Source organism: Coptis chinensis, chromosome 2 (genome assembly GCF_015680905.1).
Source record: "Coptis chinensis isolate HL-2020 chromosome 2, ASM1568090v1, whole genome shotgun sequence".
NCBI classification, from domain to species: domain Eukaryota; kingdom Viridiplantae; phylum Streptophyta; class Magnoliopsida; order Ranunculales; family Ranunculaceae; genus Coptis; species Coptis chinensis.
Window position 1 is genome coordinate 16,375,241 of NC_141457.1, and position 25,453 is coordinate 16,400,693.

The 25,453-nt window shown below is 39.4% G+C and overlaps 1 protein-coding gene and 1 long non-coding RNA gene across 5 annotated transcripts; one reads left to right on the top strand and one right to left on the bottom strand.

The window, feature by feature from the left end:
- Positions 1-7,641: 7,641 nt before the first annotated feature.
- Positions 7,642-10,995, bottom strand: LOC147515121 (uncharacterized). 2 transcript variants are annotated; one of them, XR_015213371.1, is made up of 4 exons: positions 10,920-10,995; positions 10,720-10,770; positions 8,554-8,667; positions 7,642-7,938 (listed from the first exon to the last, which is right to left on the bottom strand). It is a non-coding gene; the product is annotated as an uncharacterized LOC147515121 (long non-coding RNA). The 2 variants fall into 2 exon arrangements; XR_015213370.1 differs by having other exon boundaries at positions 7,642-7,943.
- Positions 10,996-11,442: 447 nt separating this feature from the next.
- LOC147515122 (uncharacterized) lies at positions 11,443-15,089 on the top strand. 3 transcript variants are annotated; one of them, XR_015213372.1, is made up of 6 exons: positions 11,443-11,633; positions 13,610-14,010; positions 14,099-14,160; positions 14,404-14,499; positions 14,632-14,721; positions 14,878-15,089. XR_015213372.1 is itself a non-coding variant. In XM_086594448.1 (5 exons), the coding sequence occupies exons 2-4, from the start codon at positions 13,741-13,743 to the stop codon at positions 14,719-14,721; spliced, it is 456 nt and encodes a 151-aa protein (XP_086450574.1). In that variant the 5' UTR covers positions 11,443-11,633; positions 13,610-13,740; the 3' UTR covers positions 14,878-15,089. The 3 variants fall into 3 exon arrangements, 1 of the variants encoding a protein (XP_086450574.1); XM_086594448.1 differs by lacking the exon at positions 14,099-14,160; XR_015213373.1 differs by lacking the exons at positions 14,404-14,499; positions 14,632-14,721; positions 14,878-15,089 and adding an exon at positions 14,248-14,390.
- Positions 15,090-25,453: the final 10,364 nt, after the last annotated feature.

A 25,453-nucleotide genomic window follows, 5' to 3' on the forward strand; every position in this document is an offset into this window, starting at 1 on the left:
CGTGGTTTATTGTTTGTTTGTTTCTAGTTTTCCATTTCCAGACTATCAATAACTTGATGCCAATGAAAGAGGTAAGAAATGAATCTTCCGTTTGTGCGTTGAGAATGCTAATACCTAGTTTCCACTTGGTTGTTTTGTTCGTACAAGTTTAATGTGGGAATTTATAGTACGATGGTACAGGACAATAGTACAAAACAGTTGGGCATTCGGGTGCTTCAAACTAGGGGTGTTCATTCGGGTCGGGTCGGATTGCCCGTATCCGATTGTTCGGGTTTTTGTCGGGTTCGAGTAATCCAAAAACCTAACTGACAATTTCGGTTCGGTCTTGGGTTCGGGTAGAAAGTAGAAAACAACAACCTAAACCTACCCTCTATCCGACTGGGTTGGGTACTGTCGGTTTCGATTTTGGTTAACCCGATTAAAACCCAGTTCTTCAAGACCCAAAAAAAAAACACAGATCTGAGAAAGTGGAAGATGGTGGGGCCGTTCAAACAATGAAGCCGCCCCCTTAAACCACCGTCAAGTTGTATTCTTTCCTTTGCATTTCGCTTCCGTTGTAGTGTTTGGATTTTTTTTGTTGCTGGATCTGGTACTTGCTTGAGGTTGTTGAATAGATGTGGATCAAGTTCTTTTCTTTCGCAATTAACTCGCCCCAGGAGTGATTTGCATAGATTTGCTTGTGTAACCTCTCCTTTGCCGTTTCGTTTGTTCTCAAGGTTGGTGTTGCAACCCATTTCACAATTTTTTTTATTTTTATAATTCTCGACTACTTGGTTAGATGCTGAAGGCGAACAATACACCTAATCTGACTTCATCAGCTGAACCCATTTGGGTTGCCTACGTACCCCCTTATCGAGGGATCAAGCTGCACCGTAGTTCTCTCCTCTCTCCACTCTTTTCTATCTCACTCTTGGATTCTCCTCCTCTCTAGATGTCATCTCCTCTGGTTGTCTCCCCGTTCTCCTCTCGTTGTCTCCTCATTCTGGCTCCTCTTATCTAGGTTTCTCCCCCTCTTTCTCCTCCTCCCTGGATGTCGTCACCCTACTCTTCTTCTCAAGATCTCTCCTCCTATTCCTCCTCCTCTCTGGCTGTCGTCTCCTTTGGCCGGCATCTCCTTTGGCCGCCGTTCCTATGGCTGTCGTCTCCTCCCTTCTCTGCTCTAGATATCTCCTCCTCTCTTCCTCCTCATCTCGGGACATTATCTCCCTACTCCTCCTCTCTGGCCGTCGTCTTCTCCCTTCTCTGTTATAGATATCTCCTCCTCTCTTCCTCCTCATCTCGGGACATCATCTCACTGCTCCTCCTCCTCTCTGGCCGTCTTATCCTCTGGCCGTCGTCTCCTCTGACCTTCGTCTTTTTCCTTCTCTGCTATAGATATCTCCTCCTCTCTTCTTTCTCATCTCGGGACATCATCTCCCTACTCCTCCTCCCTCTCTGGCTGTCATCTCCCTTCTCCTCTTCTCTAGATCTCCCCTCCTATTCCTCATCCTCTCTGGCTGTCGTCTCATCTAGCTGTCGTCTCCTTTGGCCGGCGTCTCCTCTGACCGTCGTCTCCTTTGGCCGCCGTTCCTATGGCTATCGTCTCATCCCTTCTATGCTCTAGATACCTCCTCCTCTCTTCCTCCTTATCTCGAGACATCATCTCCCTACTCCTCCTCTCTGACCGTCGTATCCTCTAGCCGTCGTCTTCTCCCTTCTCTGCTATAGATATCTCCTCCTCTCTTCCTCCTAATCTCGAGACAACATCTCCCTACTCCTCCTCTCTGGTCGTCGTCTCCTTTGGCCGTCATCTCCTCTGGCCGTCGTCTTCTCCCTTCTCTGCTAAAGATATCTCCTCCTCTCTTCCTCCTTATCTCGAGACATCATCTCCTCTCTCCTCCTCCTCCTCTCCTCTGGCCGTCATCTTCTCCGCTTCTCTGCTATAGATATCTCCTCCTCTCTTCCTCCTTATCCATCATCTCCTCTCCTCCTCTCCTCCGTCATCTCTCCTCGGCCGTTTTCTCCCTTCTCTGCTAGAGATATCTCCTCCTCTCTTCCTCCTTATCTCGAGGACATCATCTCCCTACTCCTCCTCTCGGCGGCGGTCGGATCGTCTCTCTCTCGTCGTCTTCTCCTTCTCTGCTATAGATATCTCCTCTTCTCTTCCTCCTTATCTCGAGACATCATCTCCTACTCCTCCTCTCGGCGTTGTATCCTCGGGCGTCGTCTCCTTTGGCCGTCGTCTCCTCGGCGTCGTCTTCTCCGCTTCTCTACTATAGATATCTCCTCCTCTCTTCTTCCCTCATCTCGGGACATCATCTCCCTCCTCCTCCTCTCTGGCCGTCGTCTCCCTGCTCCTCTTCTCTAGATCTTCCCTCCTCCTCTCTGGCCGACGTCTCCATACTCCCCTTCTCTAGATCTCCCCTCCTCTTCCTCCTCCTCTCTGACCGATGTCTCTCTTCTCCTCTTCTCTAGATCTCCCCTCTTCTTCCTCCTCCTCTCTGGCCGACGTCTCCATACTCCCCTTCTCTAGATCTCCCCTCCTCTTCCTCCTCCTCTCTGACCGACGTCTCTCTTCTCCTCTTCTCTAGATCTCCCCTCCTCTTCCTCCTCCTCTCTGGCCGACGTCTCCATACTCCCCTTCTCTAGATTTCCCCTCCTCTTCCTCCTTCTCTCTGGCCGACGTCTCCATACTCCCCTTCTCTAGATTTCCCCTCCTCTTCCTCCTTCTCTCTGGCCGACGTCTCCATACTCCCCTTCTCTAGATTTCCCCTCCTCTTCCTCCTCCTCTCTGGCCGACGTCTCATCTGGCCGTCGTCTCCACCTACTCTGGTTGTCTCCTCCCTCCTCCTCCCCTCAACCTTTATCTTTTTCTCTCTCTCTGGTGCCTCTTTCCTCCATTTCTTCTTTTCTCCTTCCCCTCACTTCTTTTTCCCTCTTCTCAAGTCCTCCTCTCCTCACTTTTATATCTCCTCTTTAGGTTTACCTCATGGGGCCTAGTAGGGTCTTGGGCCTATTCTCTGGGCCCAATACCTACAAAGGCCCATCTTATGAAAATGGCTATTACATTTGCCCCCTCTCGGGTTTGGCGGTGATGACGACGGGACCGGGAATTCTCTGAACTTCATTGTCTCTCCCTCTGAACTCTAGATATCCGATATCTTGGGGTAATGCGCTGTGATCTTCTTCTCCTCGGGCGTTCATATCCATGTACTACTTTCTTGGATCGTGTCTGTAAGGTACTTAGTCCCTCTTTCTGCTATTAGATCTTCTTATAGAATTCACTACCATTCCTCGAAGTGTCTCTTTCCCGTGGCACTCTTTTCACCATTAATTATCATGTCCGTGAAGTGTCTCAATCCATCGGTTCTCGTTCATATACCTCATTAACGTATCCACGAAGGGTCTCATCCCCTTCGCTCTCACCCTTCAACTCAATACAATGCCCATGATGTGTCTCAACTTAACCCAGCCAGCACCTTTCACATAGAACTCCCTACCATGTCAGTGGAACGCCTCACCCCAGCCACCAGCTCTCCTTCTCGAAACTCACTACCATGTCCGCGGAGTGTCACACATCAGCCACCATCTCTCCTTTAGATAACTCACAACTATGTCTGCGGAGTGTCTCGGCCCGACCAAGCTCTCATTCCACGATTTCTCTACTATATCCGGCGGTGGATCACCTCGACCACCATCTCTCCTTTATAAAACTTCGCCACTATGTCCAGCGGGTGTTTCAATTGACCAAAGCTTTCCTTCACATAACTTCACTACTATGTCCATGAGTGTCTGCCCTCGGCCACCATGCATCTCTCCCTCCGAAAACTTCGCCACTATGTCGGCGAGATTGTCTCCGACCCGCCATAAACTCTCCTTCCACGGAACTTCTACTATGTGGGGTCATCTAAGCCTCGACCACCATGCATCTCTCTCTCGGAAAACTCGCCACTATGTCCGCAGAGTGTCTCACCCTTTCATTTCCCTTTCATAGAACTCAACATTGTATCCGCCAAGGGTCTCTTCCCCTTTGCACTTACTCATGGAGCACGATATCTCTTCCACAAAGGGCCGCATCCCCTATATTTCTCTTTTGTCGAACTCAATAGTATTATTCCTTCTAAATATGTTGCTTGCGATCCCAATTGCAATTTGGAACTCCGGCTCGCGGAGGGCTTATCCCCCTGCTGTCTCTGCTCTAGAATGGAGTATGATGAGGGGCAACTCAGCTTGCCCCCATGTTTGATTCGGATCTCATCTCTGCGGACGGCTCATCCCCCCCCCCTGCCGTCTCTGCTCTGGAGTGGAGTCTAATGAGGGGCAACTCAGCTTGCCCCCATGTTTGATTTGGATCTCATCTCCGCGGAGGGCTCATCCCCCCCGCTGTCTCTGCTCAGGAGTGGAGTCTGACGAGGGGCAACTCTGCTTGCCCCAATGCTTGACTCGGATCTCATGTCCATATATCTATCCCTTTCGAGGCTTGGACGACCGAGGTCAGGACAACTCTGCACCCCCACCGCATTTTTTGGACCGAGGGTCTGCGGATCCTATCTGCTTTCGAGGCCGGACCGCCCGATGCAGGACAGCTCGGCTGCCCCACCGCGCTTGTTTGGACCACGGGGTCCGCGGATCTATCTTACTTCGAGACCGGACCGCGAGGGTCGGGGCGACTATACTGCCCCGGATCTTGTTGTTTGGACCGCGAGGGTCCGCGGATCCTATCCCGCTCGAGGCTTCGGGACGCGCCGGTCGGGACACTCTGCTTCGCCCCCCACCCTTGTTTGGACCGCGAAGGTCCGCGGAGGGCTCATCCCCAGCTCGCGCTCGGGTAGTGCGAACTATATCCAGGGATAGCTCATCTTGTCCCCACAGACGGCGCCATTTGTTGCAACCCATTTCACAAATTTTTTTATTTTTATAATTCTCGACTACTTGGTTAGATGCTGAAGGCGAACAATACAACTAATCTGACTTCATCAGCTGAACCCATTTGGGTTGCCTACATACCCCCTTATCGAGGGATCAAGCTGCACCGTAGTTCTCTCCTCTCTCCACTCTTTTCTATCTCACTCTTGGATTCTCCTCCTCTCTAGATGTCATCTCCTCTGGTTGTCTCCCCATTCTCCTCTCGTTGTCTCCTCATTCTGGCTCCTCTTATCTAGGTTTCTCCTCCTCTTTCTCCTCATCCCTGGATGTCGTCACCCTACTCTTCTTCTCAAGATCTCTCCTCCTATTCCTCCTCCTCTCTGGCTGTCGTCTCCTTTGGCCGGCGTTCCTTTGGCCGCCGTTCCTATGGCCGTCGTCTCCTCCCTTCTCTGCTCTAGATATCTCCTCCTCATCTCGGGACATCATCTCCCTACTCCTCCTCTCTGGCCGTTGTATCCTCTGGCCGTCGCCTTCTCCCTTCTCTGCTATAGATATCTCCTCCTTTCTTCCTCCTCATCTCGGGACATCATCTCACTACTCCTCCTCCTCTCTGGCCGTCTTATCCTCTGGCCGTCGTCTCCTCTGACCTTCGTCTTTTTCCTTCTCTGCTATAGATATCTCCTCCTCTCTTCTTTCTCATCTCGGGACATCATCTCCCTACTCCTCCTCCCCTCTCTGGCTGTCATCTCCCTTCTCCTCTTCTCTAGATCTCCCCTCCTATTCCTCATCCTCTCTGGCTGTCGTCTCATCTAGCTGTCGTCTCCTTTGGCCGGCGTCTCCTCTGACCGTCGTCTCCTTTGGCCGTCGTCTCATCCCTTCTCTGCTCTAGATACCTCCTCCTCTCTTCCTCCTTATCTCGAGACATCATCTCCCTACTCCTCCTCTCTGACCGTCGTATCCTCTGGCCGTCGTCTTCTCCCTTCACTGCTATAGATATCTCCTCCTCTCTTCCTCCTTATCTCGAGACATCATCTCCCTACTCCTCCTCTCGGTCGTCGTCTCCTTTGGCCGTCGTCTCCTCTGGCCGTCGTCTTCTCCCTTCTCTGCTATAGATATCTCCTCCTCTCTTCCTCCTTATCTCGAGACATCATCTCCCTACTCCTTCTCTCTGGCCGTCGTCTTCTCCCTTCTCTGCTATAGATATCTCCTCCTCTCTTCCTCCTTATCTCGAGACATCATCTCCCTACTCCTCCTCTCTGGCCGTTGTATCCTCGGGCCGTCGTCTCCTTTGGCCGTCGTCTCCTCTGGCCGTCGTCTCCCTGCTCCTCTTCTCTAGATCTTCCATCCTCCTCTCTGGCCGACGTCTCCATACTCCCCTTCTCTAGATCTCCCCTCCTCTTCCTCCTCCTCTTTGACCGATGTCTCTCTTCTCCTCTTCTCTAGATCTCCCCTCTTCTTCCTCCTCCTCTCTGGCCGACGTCTCCATACTCCCCTTCTCTAGATCTCCCCTCCTCTTCCTCCTCCTCTCTGACCGACGTCTCTCTTCTCCTCTTCTCTAGATCTCCCCTCCTCTTCCTCCTCCTCTCGGCCGGCCGCGTCTCCATACCCCCCTTCTCTAGATTTCCCCTCCTCTTCCTCCTTCTCTCTGGCCGACGTCTCCATACTCCCCTTCTCTAGATTTCCCCTCCTCTTCCTCCTCCTCTCTGGCCGACGTCTCATCTGGCCGTCGTCTCCACCTACTCTGGTTGTCTCCTCCCTCCTCCTCCCCTCAACCTTTCTCTTTTTCTCTCTCTGGTGCCTCTTTCCTCCATTTCTTCTTTTCTCCTTCCCCTCACTTCTTTTTCCCCTCTTCTCAAGTCCTCCTCTCCTCACTTTTATATCTCCTCTTTAGGTTTACCTCATGGGGCCTAGTAGGGTCTTGGGCCTATTCTCTGGGCCCAATACCTACAAAGGCCCATCTTATGAAAATGGCTATTACAGCTGGCATCTTGTAGTCTAGGAACAACATTGGATTAGTGGATTTGTTTTTGTTTTTTAATCGTGGCCGGGTGAATTAGGAGGACTTGGTTATGGTATTGCATTATTTTGGTAGTCTTTGAAGGATTAGCTAGGTGAATGTGTGTATTGGATTAGTTGGTTTTGTTTTTTTTAGCTGGATTGAAATATGCACAAGTTGTTTGATGATGAGTATAGCAGCCATATTTATGACCAGTGACATCACATGTATAAGAGGGCTATAACATATCATTTATATGAGATGGGAGCACATATTAACTCAAAAAAAAGTAGAGAGAGTTAAGTGGGTAATTTTAGACCATGAGATGGAAAAAAAATGATCTAGGGTTAGAAAAAGACTTGGGGAAGGGTATAAATCCCATAAGAAATAAAGTTGAAAATAGGAAAAGGAAAAGGAAAAGGAGGCTACTGCACAAACAATAAAATGAGGGATATAGAGGAGATCGAGAAAAGGGAGAACTATGGCGTGGCTTGATTCCTTGGTAAGAGAGTACGTAGGCAACCAAAATGGTTGCCGATCAATTCAAATCAAGACTATTTCTTATCTTCCGCATCAAATCAGGAGTTGAGACATGTAAGATTAAATGGTATGAAATGGGTTCATATAATGAGAGAGAGAGAGATAATGGAAACAGGGATGAGGATGATTGGGCATTCTTAATTGTGGCCTTCAGGTGTTTGAGGAATGGTCACACCTGTAAACTGTAAACCCACCATTGTAAAACACTACAATACCCGAAACCAAACATTTCATATAATGTGAAAATTAAAATATGCTTGAAAACTTGAACAAGAAAAAATAGTCAGGAAACCCAACACTGAACACTACATGTCTTTAATTTTTTTTTCGAAGGTGCTAAAACCAGGTCATAGCCTTGGGGGATTGGCACCCACGCCCAAAAAAATAAATAAAAAAAATACATGTTTACAATTCAATTCGTTCAAACGCTCTTGTAAGCTTTTTGATTTCGCGGCTTTGTTGTCCTTTTTCTGCAAGAAACTAATCCTTCAAACAAGCCAATGATTGCAAATTCATCGGAATCAAACGAGATCGATATTCCGATAAAATTCTTCCACCTGTACTAAAAGCCGATTCGGATGCAACTGAAGACACAGGAGTTGTTTGTAAATCACGAGAAATAATGTAGAAATAATGTAGGATATTGTCCCGAATAAGTCTTCCAAAAATCTAATACAATGGACTTGTCATCCTAAAAAATAGTAATAGGTCCACTACCTAAATATCTTGCCAATTCATTTTTCAATTTTCTAAGAACTCAAATTCAAACTTTTGGTATTCCACAAATATTGCCGAAAAGTAGATGCTATACAAATTGCACTCCCATATTTAGATCATATCATTAAGTTAAACATACATGTAGATCATGTAAATACAACTATTTATTAGGGTTCATTCTTATAATTTGATTATAGGTCTGGAATACATGTATTTCCAATAAATGCATACTATCAAATACAATGATTACTATCAAATGCATAGTAACATGCATTTCTTCCTTACATATAAGTGTCGTTTACTGATGATATATATCAAAGGTGCGAGGATGTACTTAACACTTCATATCTAGTTCAATTCCTAGTGCCTACTATGAAATGCAAATGAAATTGATCTTCTTCAATAATCAATTGGAAAATCTAGTAGTCTAATATGTAGCAGTTTTTTCTTCTTACCTTCTTGATTAAATCCAAGCATAGATATCAACTTTGAATGGTTCCATCTCATCTTCTCCATCGATTGATTCACACTTTTTTCGTTCAAAATGGCACATGTACACTATATGTCCACTGCAGAAAGGCAATATAATTAAGCAGAATGATTATGTGACAGGAAGCAATATATGAAAGGCATACCTACAGATATTTTACACGCACCCCCATTGGAGATGCCCTTAGGGGTTTGACATCAAAATCAAAAGAAAATGAACTAAGGACATCTAAGTAATCAATAAAAAAAAAACTAAAGGTAAAGAAAACTATATACCCGATTTTTCCAATAAAAAGGGATAAAAGGACTGGTAGAGCAGGAGAACGAAACTTTTTTTTTTTAAGAGAAAAAATATAGAAAAGGAGCAGTCGTTCATTTTTTGGGATTTTTATTTTGTAATGGGTGACCCTTGAAAGAGAACCACATCACCTAATATAAAATGATATGTAAAAATGGTCAGTTAACTTAACTATTAAAAAAGAGGAATCAACAAAGAGAAACTGCAGTCACAACGTTGTTCCTACTTCCTAATTCCTACTTAAGTACTAACAACAACATTTGTGCACTTCAATTTTATTTTTTAAAAAGATGGTATTCTCAATTAAATATTTAAACCAAATAGAGTACTAAACGTAGAACTTTTTAAAACAAAATACCATAAACCACAAAGGGGGAATGGAAGGCAAAAGGAAATGCAAATTTCATTACCAACATGATTTCTGAAATAATTAAGGGCTGAGAACTCACAATATTGATGAATAAAGAAACACATTATAATTGTGCTACCTTTCAAGAACTGATATTAGAGCACCAGCGACATGTACGCATCAAATTTACACCTTGACTCATTTTAAACCACGAAATTTAAAAAGTGGAGTGTCCACAGGGGTGAAAACAATGGCAGAGTGATCTTGCAGCAGAACAAAATGGTGTAATTTGAACAAATAAGGTTAACAATTTCCCATTTTTGGTCATTTCTCACAGTCTAAGTAAATACAGGAGTAAATTTATTGGTCTGCGAGTATTATTCAACTCTTTTTGCTTCCTTCCATTGTATCTTGACATAGATCATACATGCCCAGATACAACCTCATCCTCTGAGTGAACACTATACTGACTCAAAGAAGCATTCAAGTGAACTCCCTATGTGCTCCTGTGGATCCAAGCCTCTTATGAGAGCGTTAAAGCAAGCTATCTCAAGATTGGAATCATATGGTACATCTTCAGGGTCGTAAGTGTTGGGCTGTTGGAACCGTCGAGCTTTGCTCCGGTGTCCGTATGCCACCCTCGACTCCTGAACCTGATGAAGAGGGCGATCAAGCTCACCTCTGAAGCCAAGGCTCATGATCTGATGAAGAGGGCCAAGGCACCTACCTGGCGGCCTTCAGCTCATGATCAAATAAAGAGGCTTCGCGCCATCCATAAGCCATAGCTTCAGGCGCTCGTGCTCCAGAATTGCGGCCCAAGCCCATTTTACTTCCCCTTTGTCTATGTACACCTATATAAAGGAAATAGATTAGGGTTTTGAAGTAGAACTTTGAGAGATTCATTTCTAGGGTATTGTGGGAGCTCTATTGAGCTAGGGTTTGAGTGAGGCCTCTTCTTATTGATTCTTGATCTCTTGTAAACTCTCCAATCTTTGTTATAAAGGAAACTCGGCTCTTGTGTGTGGATGTAGGTAACATTTACCGAACCACCTAAATCTTTGTGTCTCTTTGCATATTTACTTCCATTATTATTGTTGCTATGAATTGTGATGATACAGTAGTGGTTTTGCTTGGTTGAGGTTGTTGTGATAACTACCAAAGTCTTGGGTGGGTGATTTCCTTGGTGTGATCTCTAAGTTGAAATCATTTGGGATAGAAAGTAGCTAGATTGAGGTGTGACCTTCTAGTGAAATCTCCCAACAAGGTGACTCATTCCTTGGTCACTGCTTTAATTTTGACAGTCAGGCCACCACTATTCATAATTGATTGGTGTATAGCTATTGCTGGACTTACAAAGAAAATTATAGGAAGAAAAATAGTAAAGGTCAAACTAATATAGCATAACGATTATATTCGAAAGGGCTTTCTAATTGTTCAATCCAATTCACTCTGATTAATAATAAATTTATAAAGGTTAGAACACACCTTGTAACTGAGAAACCCTAAAAATCGTGGCTTTCGTATTGTTCATTCACCCTATTGAAAACCCGATAGAAACAATGAGGTTATATCTTCTTGAAAAAACAATAATAGTTTTAATTCAAATCAACGTGATGACATTTTGTTAAATAGTAAATGGCAAAAAATTTAGTAACTCACAACAACAAAAAAGTAGAAGACGTTACCCATGTTTGCGAATCATGCATACATATTTGTACCATCATTCAATCCAATTTAAATGGCTATGAAACCAGAAAAACAGAAAAAGTCAAATGACAGATGAACGGAAACAATGATTCAAAATATATATACACGGAACTAACATTTGTACACTACTAAAAGAAGGGTTTTTTGTGTCAGTTATTTTTTGTCTCGTGTTACTTACTAGAAAAAAGTGACACACAGAGTTTTGATGTGTCACTTTTTTATGGAACAAGAGCTGATATCTTGTTTCTAGAAAAAGTGCACAAATAATTTTATTTTTTGTGTCCCATTATTTGAAAGTAACACTAGTGGTTTGCCTTGTTGTGTCACTTCTAGGTGTAAAAAAATCAAAAACAAAATTAACATATTATCAAAATAAATAAGGGACAGGAGTAATTGCTCCCTCAAACTCAAAGTCGTGATTTGGGGGCGTGGCTAACTAAACCAAACCTAAAAGGAAAAGAAATAAAAAGAGAATGAACTGAAATACTTTAAATCACTAAAATCACTAAGGGTTAAAAAAGAAAAAAAATAGAAGAAAAAAAACAGAAAAAGAAAAACTCTGTCTCGCAAAAACGCTGAAGAGACCTCACCGTTCTTCCTCCAAACTAATTTTCACCAGCGTTCTCACCGTTATCCATCCCAATTCCCTTTCTAGCTGCCTCTCTCTCTCGCGAGCAAGAAAATAATTAAAGGTAATATTATTTTTCGTTTTGATTTAATTTCATTGAGAAAGTACTGGTTTATCTCATGCGGGAACTTAGTTTGAGAACTTGTTTGATGTTTTGGATGCTATTGACTTAAGAAAGAAAACAAATTAAAGGCTGGAGAGAGTGTAAATTATCGACTTTGAGAACTCAAGAAGGCTGCTTCAATATTGTCTTCGTCCGTTGAGGACAAAGGCTTCAATATATAGAGGATCCTTAAATAAAAACTTAAAGTAAATGGCCGGGATTGGGGGGGGGGGGTCTTGGTTCATTAAGGAGTAGAATCAAAGCAATGAATAATAGGTAGTGTTTCATATGGAGTCAATGCTGTTGAGAATAACTACCTAGTCACCTGTCATAGTTACTCAGTATCGATGTTTGTCACTAACTAAACAAGTCGTGTAAAGTTCTTGATGCAGTAAATTTTGGTTTATCTAAGAATTTTTGTGATCTATCACCGTTCAGTATTGTCGCTTGCTTATGGTTGAGTATTAGGCTCACACTTTTGGTCTGAAACTTCAACAAGGGGGGACTGTTGATATGCCAGAACAGCAGTTCATGTAAGCATTGGCGTATGTTATTGTAGTGATTGTAACCTTGAAACTACTCGTAGACTTCAATGTAACAAGTATCCAAAAGCTTGAGATAGGGAAAAAGCTAAAAAAAATCCGGCTAATGCATGAATGGCCTAACACAAAAATATTTTTTGAGGTTTATATACTCAGGAAGTAGGCACTGTCACATACTAACATTAGTTCCAGGGGTTTTTCAGCTAACCGTACAATAGCTAAAAAGTAATATCAATAATAAAATACGCAAACAATTACAACAAAAACTACGATGAAACGACAATTCCTGGAAATCAGTTAAATGTGGTATTTAGATTGTTCAATTTTTCTGAATGTTTCGCTCCTTAATTGTTTGCAATTTAACGCTGACCGAGGAGGGCTCATTAGGAATGACCTTGCATGTTCGATCAACGAGGTTCCTAAGACTCAGAACCAAACATATCCATAATTATATTTCCTAATAAGCAACTGAAATGTATAAGAAGCTCAGTTCATAAGCTGTTTCAGGATTCATAATTTATGCATAATGATCTGGTAGTTATTTAAAGTTGCTTGAAGTACTCGACCGACCGACTGCATTCCTTTTTGAGTAAACCATTCAACACTCTGTAGTATTGCTTTGAAAGGCATCCTATGGCTAAATTAAGAATGGATGAAGGAATGAAGAAAGCAAGGAAGACGCCTAACCTTACTGGGAATTTCTTGACCATAAAATAATGTAGAGTTTGTGTTGTGGGCTATGTATGTGATGTGGGGTCTAGTTTACAAGTTGATACAATTCACATGAGTATGAACCTTATTTTTATAAGTACATCCCCCCTGAGCTATGCTGCTAGTGCTGACCATGAGCATGGCCTCTCGCTTATATATATCCTTCTGCTGTTTTTATCTCTTGAAAGTTTTCTTTAGAGTCTTTTATTTATTGTATTTCTTTTGAAATATAATTCATGAGAATCTCCTGTCCATCACTTCTTGTTTTTTTAATGCAGCCCAACTGTGGTTTAGATATTAACATGTTCTGCCAATTATACCCTGAAAATGCCAGCAGAGTACACCATATATTCTGAGAGTAAGTACACTCAAAATAAAGGTGTTGATGAGTTTCAGATCTTCTAAGACTTTACTCAAGGGACAAAATTTGTTCCCTTCTTTTGAGTTACCTGACTTTTGTCCACCCAACTGTGCCTTAGTTGTAATAGGAATTGTAGTGAATCTCCCATGCATGTTGCTACTACGTACGACAAAAATAGTGGGTTCCTTTGTACTGCCTTTCTCTGTGTTGCTTTTTGATCCTTCCATCATATTCAAAACCATCTCTACTTCAGTTTCCCATTGGGTTCCTTTGTACTGCCTTTGTATTGACAGAAATATTGGATTCTTATCTATTTTTGCAAGAGGAGCTGAAAAATAAGGTAGAGGAGGGGGTTTTGGTAACGGAAGGAAAGACTGACATACTTACTATGGCATTGTGAACTCCAGAGCCTAGTGGTCAAGTCAGGGCAGGTGGACAATATACCACTCCCACTATGTACTTCAATCTTCCTAATAAAAGATCAAAGAAATATCATGAGGATTTGGAAGCAAAGTCGAAAGAGAAAGAAGCTCAAAACGGGAAGTTGAAAATTTTGGTGCTACATGTGCTTAAAGAACAAGGTGTGACTAATTCACCATTGATGACAGAATTGTTGAGCGAGTTGCTCAAGCAAGGACGAAAACTCGTCAACTCGCTAGAAAATGTGGAATCCAATAGTGCCAAAAGTGATAATAGGCAGCAGGTGATTGCCAAGTCTAAGCAGGTAAGTTTTTTGGATTTTAAATTTATATTTCTGATTCTCTACACATTTCAAGTATTCTCTTTAACTAAATTCATATTTAATGTACTAGTTCGACTCTTTAAAAGATTTTCGAGGGCCGCCGGATCCAGCTTTTAAATTATTAGTGAACATGTGAGTTTAGTATGCATTTATTGTATTTTTCATTATTAATTTGATTCTATTTTCAAAATAATGAGAATGAAACAAATGCATTTTCAGTGCGATCAAGACATCAAATATGTCCAAAGGAAAGAGAAAGATTAATCCAAATCCAAATTGGAACTATGTGACAGTAAACTTAGTTTCTTTGGAATACAATACAAAGTATCTTCTAATTTGTGTATATGTGTTAATGCAAGTATTAATTATGTGTAGTGCCCACAACAACAAGGGGGGATTGTATGCGGATATTATGTGTTGCGCTTTATGCGAGATTTAGTGGAAAATCCTAGTCCACCACTCAAAAAAAAGGTGACTGTAAAGTAGCATTATTTTTTATATAGTCTTAGCTAGTTTATAAATTGGTGTATGTAAATATGGTAGGCAATGCATTGCCTGCATTATTCATTTTCATAATATTTATATATATTTTTCGTCAAACAGGTATTGGAGTTCGCTAGCAAGAAAAGTTACACCACTGAAATAGATGAACTTCGTCTTGAATTCATTGACTTTATCCAACAATTTATCTGAGTAAGTGGGCTTCCATATTTTCCTTTTCTTTATCTATATATATTTTTCTTATCAATTTTTTTTTTCTTAGTTGTACAATATAGCCTTCTTGATTCACTTGCTTTTTAATTTTATATACTAGTTATAGTGAAATGATGACTTCATGATATGATGCAGGTGCATGGATTGATTAACAGATGAATAGATGGCAGCTAGGTTTTTTGGTGTTGGAAGTGCGCACAACAAGCTAAGATATTGCTAGGATAATATTGGCGCTATGTAGGGTTTTTTTTTTGGTATTGGAATGACTTATTTTGTTGGGAGTCAAACTAGATGATAAATACTTGGTTTGATCGATGAAATCAATAGAAGTTAATTGTTTTAAATGTTGTTTCTTTCTTCTCGAGTGGATGTTGTTTCCATATCATAAAGCAGGTTAAAGTGATTTTGGTTGTGATGTTTTGATAAATGTATGTGGATGTTGTTTCTGTCATAAAGCAGGTTAATGGGATTTTGGTTATGATGTATAGGATGCAGGTTGAGAAATGAATACGATCGAATACAAAAATGAGAAAAAGTTTTAAAAAAATATTATTTTCATTTGTCTCACTTTTGGAAAAAGTGACATAATATCTATTAAAAGTGACACAACTGACCACTCTTCTGTGTCGCTTTCTTTTTCATACGAGTTACATGGAGTTGATTCCCAAAAGTGACACAAGAAGTAAGGGGCTTTTGTGTCGCTTTTGACGTACTTGTGTCTCACTCTGGTCCAAAAGTGACACAACTAGTATACTTAATGTGTCACTTTTAACGTACTTATGTCTCACTCTGGTCCAAAAGTGACACAACTAATATATTTAATGTGTCACTTTTGTCGTACTTATATCTCACTCTGGTCCAAAAGTGTCACTTTTGACGTACTTATGTCTCACTCTGGTCCAAAAGTGACACAACTAGCATACTTAATGTGTCACTTTTGACATATTTATGTCTCACTCTAGTCCAAATGTGACACAACTAGTATACTTAATGTGTCACTTTTGACATATTTATGTCTCACTCTAGTCCAAAAGTGACATAACTAGTATACTTAATGTGTCACTTTTGACGAAATTATGTCCCACTCTGATCCAAAACTGATACAACTAGTGTCACTTTTGACAAGCACTGTGACACTCTTTCTTACAAGTGACACAAGAGGCTATTCGTAAGTGTCACTTTTATTAACAAAAAGTGACACATTTAGTAAAGCTTTTGTGTCACTTTTGGTAGAACTTTATGTGTCGGGGGCTTATAGGTCACTTCATAATTAGTTTCAAAAGTGACACAAAAAGCCCTTCTTTTAGTAGTGGTAACTGTATGGTAATTGCCTAAAACAATATAAAACAAAATTAAGATTGCTAATACTTCTAACTTCTTTCTATAAATGCTTCTTTCAATAGATAAGGAAGTGAAGGAAACGTGACAAAAGAAACTTGAAATAACTAAATTGGGAAAAAATTGCACAACTTGAGTTTTAGTAGACTTCTGCAACTAATCAATTGGCAGAAGAACCATCCTGGGTGCTACTTAACATACTAAACTAAATTCTTTGAAATGATGGTTTAACTAATGAATCGTATGCAAAGAATATTTGTAGTACCTTTTTATTATCTGAACAACCAAATATTTTCAATTGAGAAGCTGCAGGTGCTAAGATATTCCCATTTGAAAGTGCAAAAACCATATACTGAATATAAAACTCAAACAAAAAACCCATAAGATAAAATATCCAAGAATAAACTAATTGGTTAATACAATTGAAATTCAATAGTATTACTCAAGACACATTGTATGGTTTTTAGTTAATTCAATATTACAATCAAGCAATAGCACTGCTTCAAAAAAAAATCTAGTATGTATGCACTGAAGCGATTGAAAAAGTTTTAAGAGAGTAACTATTTTTCTATGGCGATATGCTCAAGGAATCCATACAAACTAAAGAAATTAAGGTCTAATTTTTGTATTGTAGAAGAGAAATCTAGTAAGTGTTGGAGAGATGATTGCAATCTTCTTTCCCACTCTTATAAAGGATTTACTCTTGTGGAGGTAGACATCATTGGCCGAACTACGTTATATCTTGTGTTTCATTGTGTTATGTAATTTTTATTCTACATTGCTATTGTTTGTTGGTGATAGTTAATTCCATAGCTTAGGTTTGTAGTTGTTGGTTGTAGTGAAAACTTAGATTTTGATTGGAGTTTGGAGTGTCCATATACAAGCTATCTTAGCGGTTTGGTATCGTTTTCCCCAATAATTCTTTTGAAAATATGATGGACCTGCAAGACATATAGACATCTCTTTGTACATATTTGTATACATCTTGTAGTTAAAAGTGGAATTTTTAGAATGAATTAAGTGTGTTTGTTGGGGTCAAAGATCTACGAGATATCAGCCTCAAACAACGTATAAGTAAACCTGAAGGATATTTATGGGTTTTCATAAAGGCACCACTTATTTTACCAAGAGTTGCCTGCACCCAAAACAAAACCAAACGAATCCTGAGTCCAAATGGGCACCACTTGAGAATTGAATAGACACCACTTAAGAATTTTATTTTTTTTATAAGAAAAAAATTCTTTAATTTTGATTAGTTTGGTTTTATCTTGCGTTCCATTGAATCAATGTGTCTTTTCAATGTTGACAAAATTCAAATTTAATCATCTTCCATAAAATTGAACGAATGGGTATATTCAAATGCGCGATTGAATAATTTCTTTAAAAGTTTTGCTATGATTTCATCAATTGTAATAATGTGGAGAAAATATTACTATGGATTTAATTCGTAAATTATTACGAGGCTGCTTATTTGTTTTCATGTTGGGGTTCCTCCAAAGTTTGATAAATTTAAAATTTATAATTCAATCAATTTTTTTTTTAAAAAAAATAAAAAAAAAATCAATGCAGGAGTATCTTCAATTAGGGATAAATTTTATAAATATTTCTTGTTTGATTTTGAATATTAGAAAATTTCGTGTTTTGATTATTAATAAACTATTTCAAAAGATTATTCTTTTCACTCCAAATTCTATGACCCGTTTGTTTTGTGGTTAGTGTGTGGTGTCCTTGATAAAATCAGTGGTGTCTATATGAAAACCCATATTTATTTAGAGTTAATAACTTCGTAATTTCTTAGTACCCTGAGGCTTGAGTTATTACTTGGTATCATAACCTCTTAATATAGATTCAAGCGAGTTTGATGTGAATTGTTATTAAACTGATTAAACACAGTTCTACCGAAAGCAGATTAGACGAGGCTCTCATCTCACACATTTTAAGTTGGCTTGCTGACTAAGCTGGACATGGTTCTGTTGCCTTACACTTGCGATGAACCAACTTGATTTTGAGGATGTATGAGAAGAAGAAGGTTATGAATGTGTTGCAGTCCTGGGCTGAGGAAATATTTTTCGGATACCAGTATTATACCTAACTAGTAAATGAGCACGTGCGTTGCACGTGTAAGTCATATAGTTGATTTATTCATATAGAATTTAATATGACAAAATAATAAGATAATTTTAACTACAATAATTCGTAGCATTATTGTTTTGGATTTGAATTTGGAGACGCTAATTGTTTTTCTCAACAGCAGCTTCATCTTTAGTCATCCGCATTTTTGCCTATTCACGTACTGAAAAAATATATTTGAAAAGGTATCTAGCTGGCTATTTTTAATTAGCAAGTTTTAAGTACTTGTGTAAGGAACTATTTAATTAAAAGAAAATAATATATAAAATAAGGAAAAAAAATGAGAACAAAGGACTCTAATTAACCTTGATGCTGCTGCTGTTATAACTGGGTTCTTGAAGTTGCGCATTGAACTGAGCAAATTCATTAGATTCTAGTGAATCAAAGTCCTAAAAAAACATTAATAGTTGTTTGTTTGTAATAAACTCCGTTTTTTTCGATGTACACTGTTAAAGATGTATATGATGAATCATAAGCACCACTTTTACCTTATTGTATTTGAAATGATCAATCAAATTCATTGGTTTCATGATTAAGAATGCCAAACGAATCTCATTTAACCAGCATAAGTGCTGCAAGATGTTAGAGAGAGTTTGGGAGAAAAAAAAATTGTGGTTAGAGATGGTGAAGATGGAAAAAGAAAATACATTTGCTAGGACAAATTATTAATAGTTTGTTCCTTGTGGTATATAGGGTTTTTGATGTTTTATTTGGTGGAGCTGCAAAATTGGGCATAATTTATCGAATCATTTTTTTTTTAGTGTTAATGATTTGGACCAGCAAATTCATCTACTGCGGATATCATATTCCCGGTGCTATATTGAGATGTCATTGTACTAAAGGAGGGTTAAGTTGCCTTTAATAGCAGGGTCAAGTATATGTGATGTGACTGAACATAACTCTCTGATAAGTCAAGAACAATTTAGCATTAGTTAGTAATCAGTTTACGGTATACATCCCTTTGACAATAGACTCATCTTTTACTTTAGTGTCTTGAGATGTAAAATACTTAATGGCCTTATGCCCAACTTATATTCTTGTCTAGAGAGGAATAAAGAGTTGAGTCCCCTGCTCAAATCCAACTTTGTAAAGAAGACATGCTGAAGCCTAATGATATTACTTGCAAGATTTAGAAAAAGTTCAGTATGGGAGAAATGAGGAAACGATTTACACTGAAGGCAGTCCCAAAAAAAAATGAAAAGGAGAAAAACCTTCATCAATCAGGATTCAAGACTGCTTAATGGAAAAGTTAGTGGTAAAAACCATCAGAGCAGCTCTAGAGCATTATTTTGCAAGTGCAAAATGCACAAAATCAATAAAAACAGTTGGAACAAATTTGAAAATATTTAAAATGAACTCAAATACTGCTCTAACAATTCTTCCAATGAAAAATTATCTAATAATCAAATATAGTCATAAAGTTTGAGTCCAATTGAGTTGCTGCCATCACCATAATTAATAATACACAATTCACCATAGTTAATATGAACTGAAAAATACATACTGCTAGGGCCCTAATCACTTGAGAACTAATTCGAGTCCGTTCTCAGAGATTGATAAAGGCAAAAGAACCTATACCTACTAATTTTTGCAAAACTTTATAATGGCTTTTACATTGTTTATAATGAATTCCGTTGACATGCTCCAATCCATCTCCAGACTTCAGTCCTATAACCACAGATTCTTTGGTCAAACTTTTATGGGGTATTTAGGTTTTGGTCTTATTTATAGTAGCGATATTAGGCTTTGATACATTTATAGTTGGAAATTAGACTTTAATCCAACTTTTGGTAGTCAAACTCGTTGACTGTCTTGCATTTTGTTTAATACCTAGAATACCTTTACACATGCGTCTCACACGTTTGATTAATTTTAGGACCAAAGCCTAATATCGCTACTATAAATAGGACCAAAGCCTAAATACCCCTAATTTTAGACGAAAATTCTCCTCGGCTTAAGCCTTTATGAAAAACTTTGCATTGGGCATGTTTTTAGGCCCAACCTATTACAAAGCTTATAATTTTTTGAGAGAGAGAGAGAGTGAGAGAACTGAGATGTGCTGGTGGAGTCTCTGAGTGAAAACTAAACGAGTGAGAAGTATAAGAATAGAACGTGTCATAGATAGCTATTAGTTTGAGCATAAGGTGTTTAAAAAAAGGTCTCAATGACAAGTGGTAAATCCTTAAGTGTGGGTTGATCACAAGGTGTTTGAAGAAAGTTCACAATGACAGGTAAAAGGAAATGTAAAAAGAAATGTTCTTCTACTAAACGACCCATAGACAGGCTTAGCTCTTTGCCCGAGGAAATTCGTGATCGCATATTGATAACCCGTAAAAACTCAATTAGATTACTCTAACCTTATTCTTACGGTATCAATGATTTATTTCCTACTTTCACATATATATTCATGCAATATATAGAGTACGGAATCGTTCCACTCTTAACTCTCAAGACTTAAACAAATTCAACTAATCAAACCCAAAGAACAATGGTGAGAGTGATGTGTTATATGAAATATCTATTCTATGATTATACTACGGATTCAATTTATACTAACAAGATATAATAATTAAACTACAGAAATACTAACTAGACTCTATGATAAGGAATTAGGGGGATTGAATCCGCTTTAACTCTACTTAATCTACTAACAAAGAACTGTCGCACTCCAAATTGAAATGTTATCGCATAACAATTGGTAAATCTAATCCCTAACTATTCATGGCAATCTCTACCAAGTAATAACTAGCATGTGAAGTATTAAACCTATTCTCATGGTGAACTAATTACTTCTAGAATTGAATAGATTATGAGGACGAATTCTACGCTAACAAAATCAAGTCTTCATCAAGGCTTCCTCAACCCCTCTAATGGAGGGTTAGCCTAGAGTCATTAAACTATCATTTCTCACGAAATCTAAACAAGACATAATATAAAGATTTGAACTTTACTTGTTTAAACTCAATTTGAAACTACTCATGCAATAATTGAATTAAACTAATAATGACAAGTAATTGAATCTAAGGATTTAAGCTAATAAGTAAAGAAATTGAACAAGATTATCAAGAACACTAATTTATTTATCTAATGAAATCAATAACAATAATTTAATACTGAATTTAAGGCAAGAATAAAAACTAATTAATTAATCTAAAACTAGATCTAGAACTAAGGTTTAATGGCTACTTTTCTTATTCTAACCTAATTTATTTTCTAACCTAACTATCTACCATTAACAAAGAGCTAAGCTTTTGTTTTTATACATCCAGATCCAAGAATCGTGCATGGGCTTGGAGCCATGTTTTGGGCCAGAGAATCAGGCCCAAAACCCAATTCTTTCAGTCCAAAAAGGCCTCTTCAGCTGCAGTTGACTTCGACAGACTTTTCGTCCACTTTTTCTCCTCTGATTGGGCCAAGGCTTGAACCATTAGAAAGCTCTTTCCGAGCCGGTCGTTTTGACGTATGGTAGGCCCAATTCCAAGGTCTGAGTCCAAAGATATGGTCTTCGGAAGTTCTGTTGACTTTGTGCACTGTTTCTGCCTGCGTGGACTTTGACTTTTCATCTTTTGACCGGGCTTTACAGAAGCTTTGTCTTCTTGAATCTTGGCCTTTAATCACAAAACTCCTTAGCAACCGACCTTTGCTTCTTTATCTCGCTAAAGTGGCACATTTCTGCACATAATGGACTTTGAAGCCTGAAATGTATAAAAACACGTAATCAGTATTAACTCTTACTTATTATTCACATAATTGGTCTAAAAAATACGATTGTTAAGGGGTTAAAACTACAGTTTTGGGCTCTTATCAAACCACCCCCAAACAGCATTTTGCTTGTCCTCAAGCAAATATGAGAAATTAGAATAAGTGACCAAAAATGGAGTTCTATCTACTCTCGTTTCGCTGAGTGCGATTGCATTGACCATATGCAACAAGGCCTTAAACCACTAGGAATTCCCTAGTGGACGAGTTATAACCTCGTGAGAGTTTTCCAGTGAAGGTACTCACAAACTTCATCTATACTACAACGACTAAGAAATAAAACTATTGTTTCCTCATTCATGTCTCAACTATCTATATATCTCACTAGCAAATGAATAAGAATAACCAAGTCAAAAACCTAAACTAATATATTCATAATAATCAATCATCTGTGATACAAATATAGATACTATGAGTAATACTATGAAATGCCTAGCAGGTTCGTTTCTGAAAACTCGGAATAGCGTCTTTAAGTAGGTCCTCACATAAATGTCAAGACAAAAATCACTCTGATTTTTCCGCTCAAGTTTCGCTACTCCAGTGTGCAGTGGGCACACTTTACCTTACAATCTCAATGACAAATAAGGAAGCCGGAGTCGATCAAACACATCTGCCACTTACTATCACACTAACCTATTCCTAATTGAGCTAGAGGTCTTTATTAGGTGTTGCGGGGATTAGGAGATGGTTTAAGAAGGAAGAAAATGGATATTCAAAAGGACAAGTCTGAGATAATAGAGTCTTCATATTATGTAACTTAGAGAAAACCTTGTTATTTTCTTTTGCTTCTATACTTTGTTTCCATCTTTAGCCATATTTTTCTTTTTCTTTTCTTTGGCTTTTGACTCCCTTTTATTCTATTTTTGGAGTTTTTATTTATTTCTATTTTTTTTTCTTTTCCTTGGATGGAAACTTCTTTTCTTTTTCTGAAGCATCTAACTAATTTTTGTTTACACAAGTTTTTCTCTTCTTCTTTCTTCACTCATTCTATTCTCAGACTTATTCTAAATTGGGTAGGTTGATTTTTTTTTTTTTTTTATTTTGTTTTGTTTTTTGTAACAGGTAAAGGAATTGTGGTTTTATGGAAGGCTAAAGAAAGGCTCGAGGGGGCTTACTAGCGGAAAATAATTCATAGGTTTGAATTTCTGGCTATATCGATCCAAAGAGGGCCTAAATTCTCGCTTAGGATATGGCATAGTGATCAAGCAAGTGGACGTGTGATTTCTCTATCCGGATTTTACTTCTCCCTTGTGTCATTTCTCAAATGTTTTAGCTCATATAAAGGCTTTAGGCTATATTCTCACAGGATTTGTAGAATAAGTACTCTAGCCTAGATTTCAGAAACTTACTGCTAACAATCATAGATACTCATGTAATATATTTATAGATAGATGCAAAGATTATTACCTACATATTAACCTAAGTTTCTAACAATTATTCTGATGCAAAAGCTATGTGAGACATCTAGATTGTTAAGAGCATAGAGAAAGAAAACAATACCAATATTCCTAAGTGTATAGCATAAACTTATTTATTTATATTTTTGAAATTTTTAACTTGAAAACAAATGCATATTATACATTTCTATATCCTAACAGATGCCTTAATTACACGTGTTTCTATGCCCCCACAAGAAGCATGCTTTGTCCTCAAAGCATTTAAATAAAGAGGGTAGAAAAAAATACCATGGAAACGCGCGTGAAATTCGGAACATCCGCAAAACAAGGTTAGAACATACTAATATAGGAAATACAAAAACCGACGAACTCTATAAGAGTTACACCCATTATGGGGTTAGCGTAATTAAATTGCTTGGGACATAAGCGGACACTAACTGAAATTAAAAACTTACCTCCACTCCAAATAAGCGTTTATCGTCATCCTCCTCTTCTATAAAGAAGTGAGGTTCCTTCGCGCGTTCAGCCATGCCATGATAATTTGCCAAGCTTGCCGCCATTTATCATCTACGGATGCTAACACATTAAAAGCACCACTTGGTCGGATGGGGTGTAAGGTGCAACCTGATGAGGTTGTATCCTCCACCCTTGCCAAGTCATTGCACGGAAAGATCGAATAATAGAATTGGTGGGTCTCACAATGTCGACTCCAACCCAGTCCGTGAAACGGGCACAAAAAACAGGGAAGAAACATAGTATAATACGGCAAACTAATATAGGCATAAGAAGATACTTATGCCTCATGCTATGGGCTCGTGCTAAACTAGACATCAAGGTTCTGGGAAGGTCATGGCACATACGTCCCGTGGCTAAAGCAAGGAAGACGCTGCAAGTGGCATCATTCACAGAAGAAAAAAAAAAACGACATTCCCCTAAAATGTTTAGCATGATCCAAAACATAACAGTTCCAATGTTCATGGACAGGCTACCAAGGGCGACGTTATATTCCCCTTGGTCCTCGATACGGAAAATGCCTGCCCCATAAGCCTCATGCAAAAAGTCATAAGTGTAGATATGCATATTATCTACCCAATAGCATCATGGGTAATGTATTTCAGCGGGCATGGCAAGTCCAAGAACAAATGCTAGCAAGAACCATAAGCGGTTCCCGCCTTACGTGTGTGATCACCTCACAAACCAAGCACCATAAGTAGTGCTTTGAAACAAATCTTCGAAAGACTGTTCGGTATCAATGTAGGAGATGTCATCTCAAAATTACGCCTGGAATAGCTATGAATGATCCGAAACTACCCGTGAGAAAACTGGAATTTTTCTGGTCCAGGAAGTCGAGCCGCCGAAGCGCTTGCGCTCGATAGAGCGCAATGGCGCTCTGAAGTTTTTAGAATTCCAGTGTTTGAGCGCGGGTCGCGCTCATCTTGAAGCGCTGGGCGCGGCCTCGAGTTTTAAATTCCAGTGTTTGGCCTTGGTCGCGCCGGCTTTGGGGCGGCTCTAGGTCCAATGATAGATGAGGGCGGTCGCTTCGGCTTGAAGCGCCGGGCGCTCTAGGTCCAGTAGATGAGGGCGGGTCGCGCTCAGTATGAGGGCGGTCGCGCTCTGACTAAATTTTCCAAAAATGTGAAGGGCGCAGGCGCGCTCTGATGGGGCGCGGGTGCGCTCTGAAGGGCTGAAATCGGAGTTTAGATGAAAAAGAAAGTAAAACTTGGAGTGCATGGTGCGGGATGATGGTGGAATGTATTGTGGTTTGTTAGTGTAGAAAGAAGGGAGTTTAAATAGGTTTTGAATTGTTAAAACGAATCGGTAGGTTGCCAAAAAGCTTTAAGGCAATTTCCGGAAACAATAAAATTTCCGAACCCGAAAACGGAAACAACTCATATTCTTGATTCTATAACAACCCTAATATCTTTCATATTGGATTTAGACTAGTAACTTCTAAACTCTCTTAGATTTCATCCTACCACCACATCTAATCATAGGTATGCCAATTACGACAATATTCTCAACCTTCACTCCAAAACAAACTCTAAAATGGAGGATCTTCTACAAATCATGATATAATAAATAATACC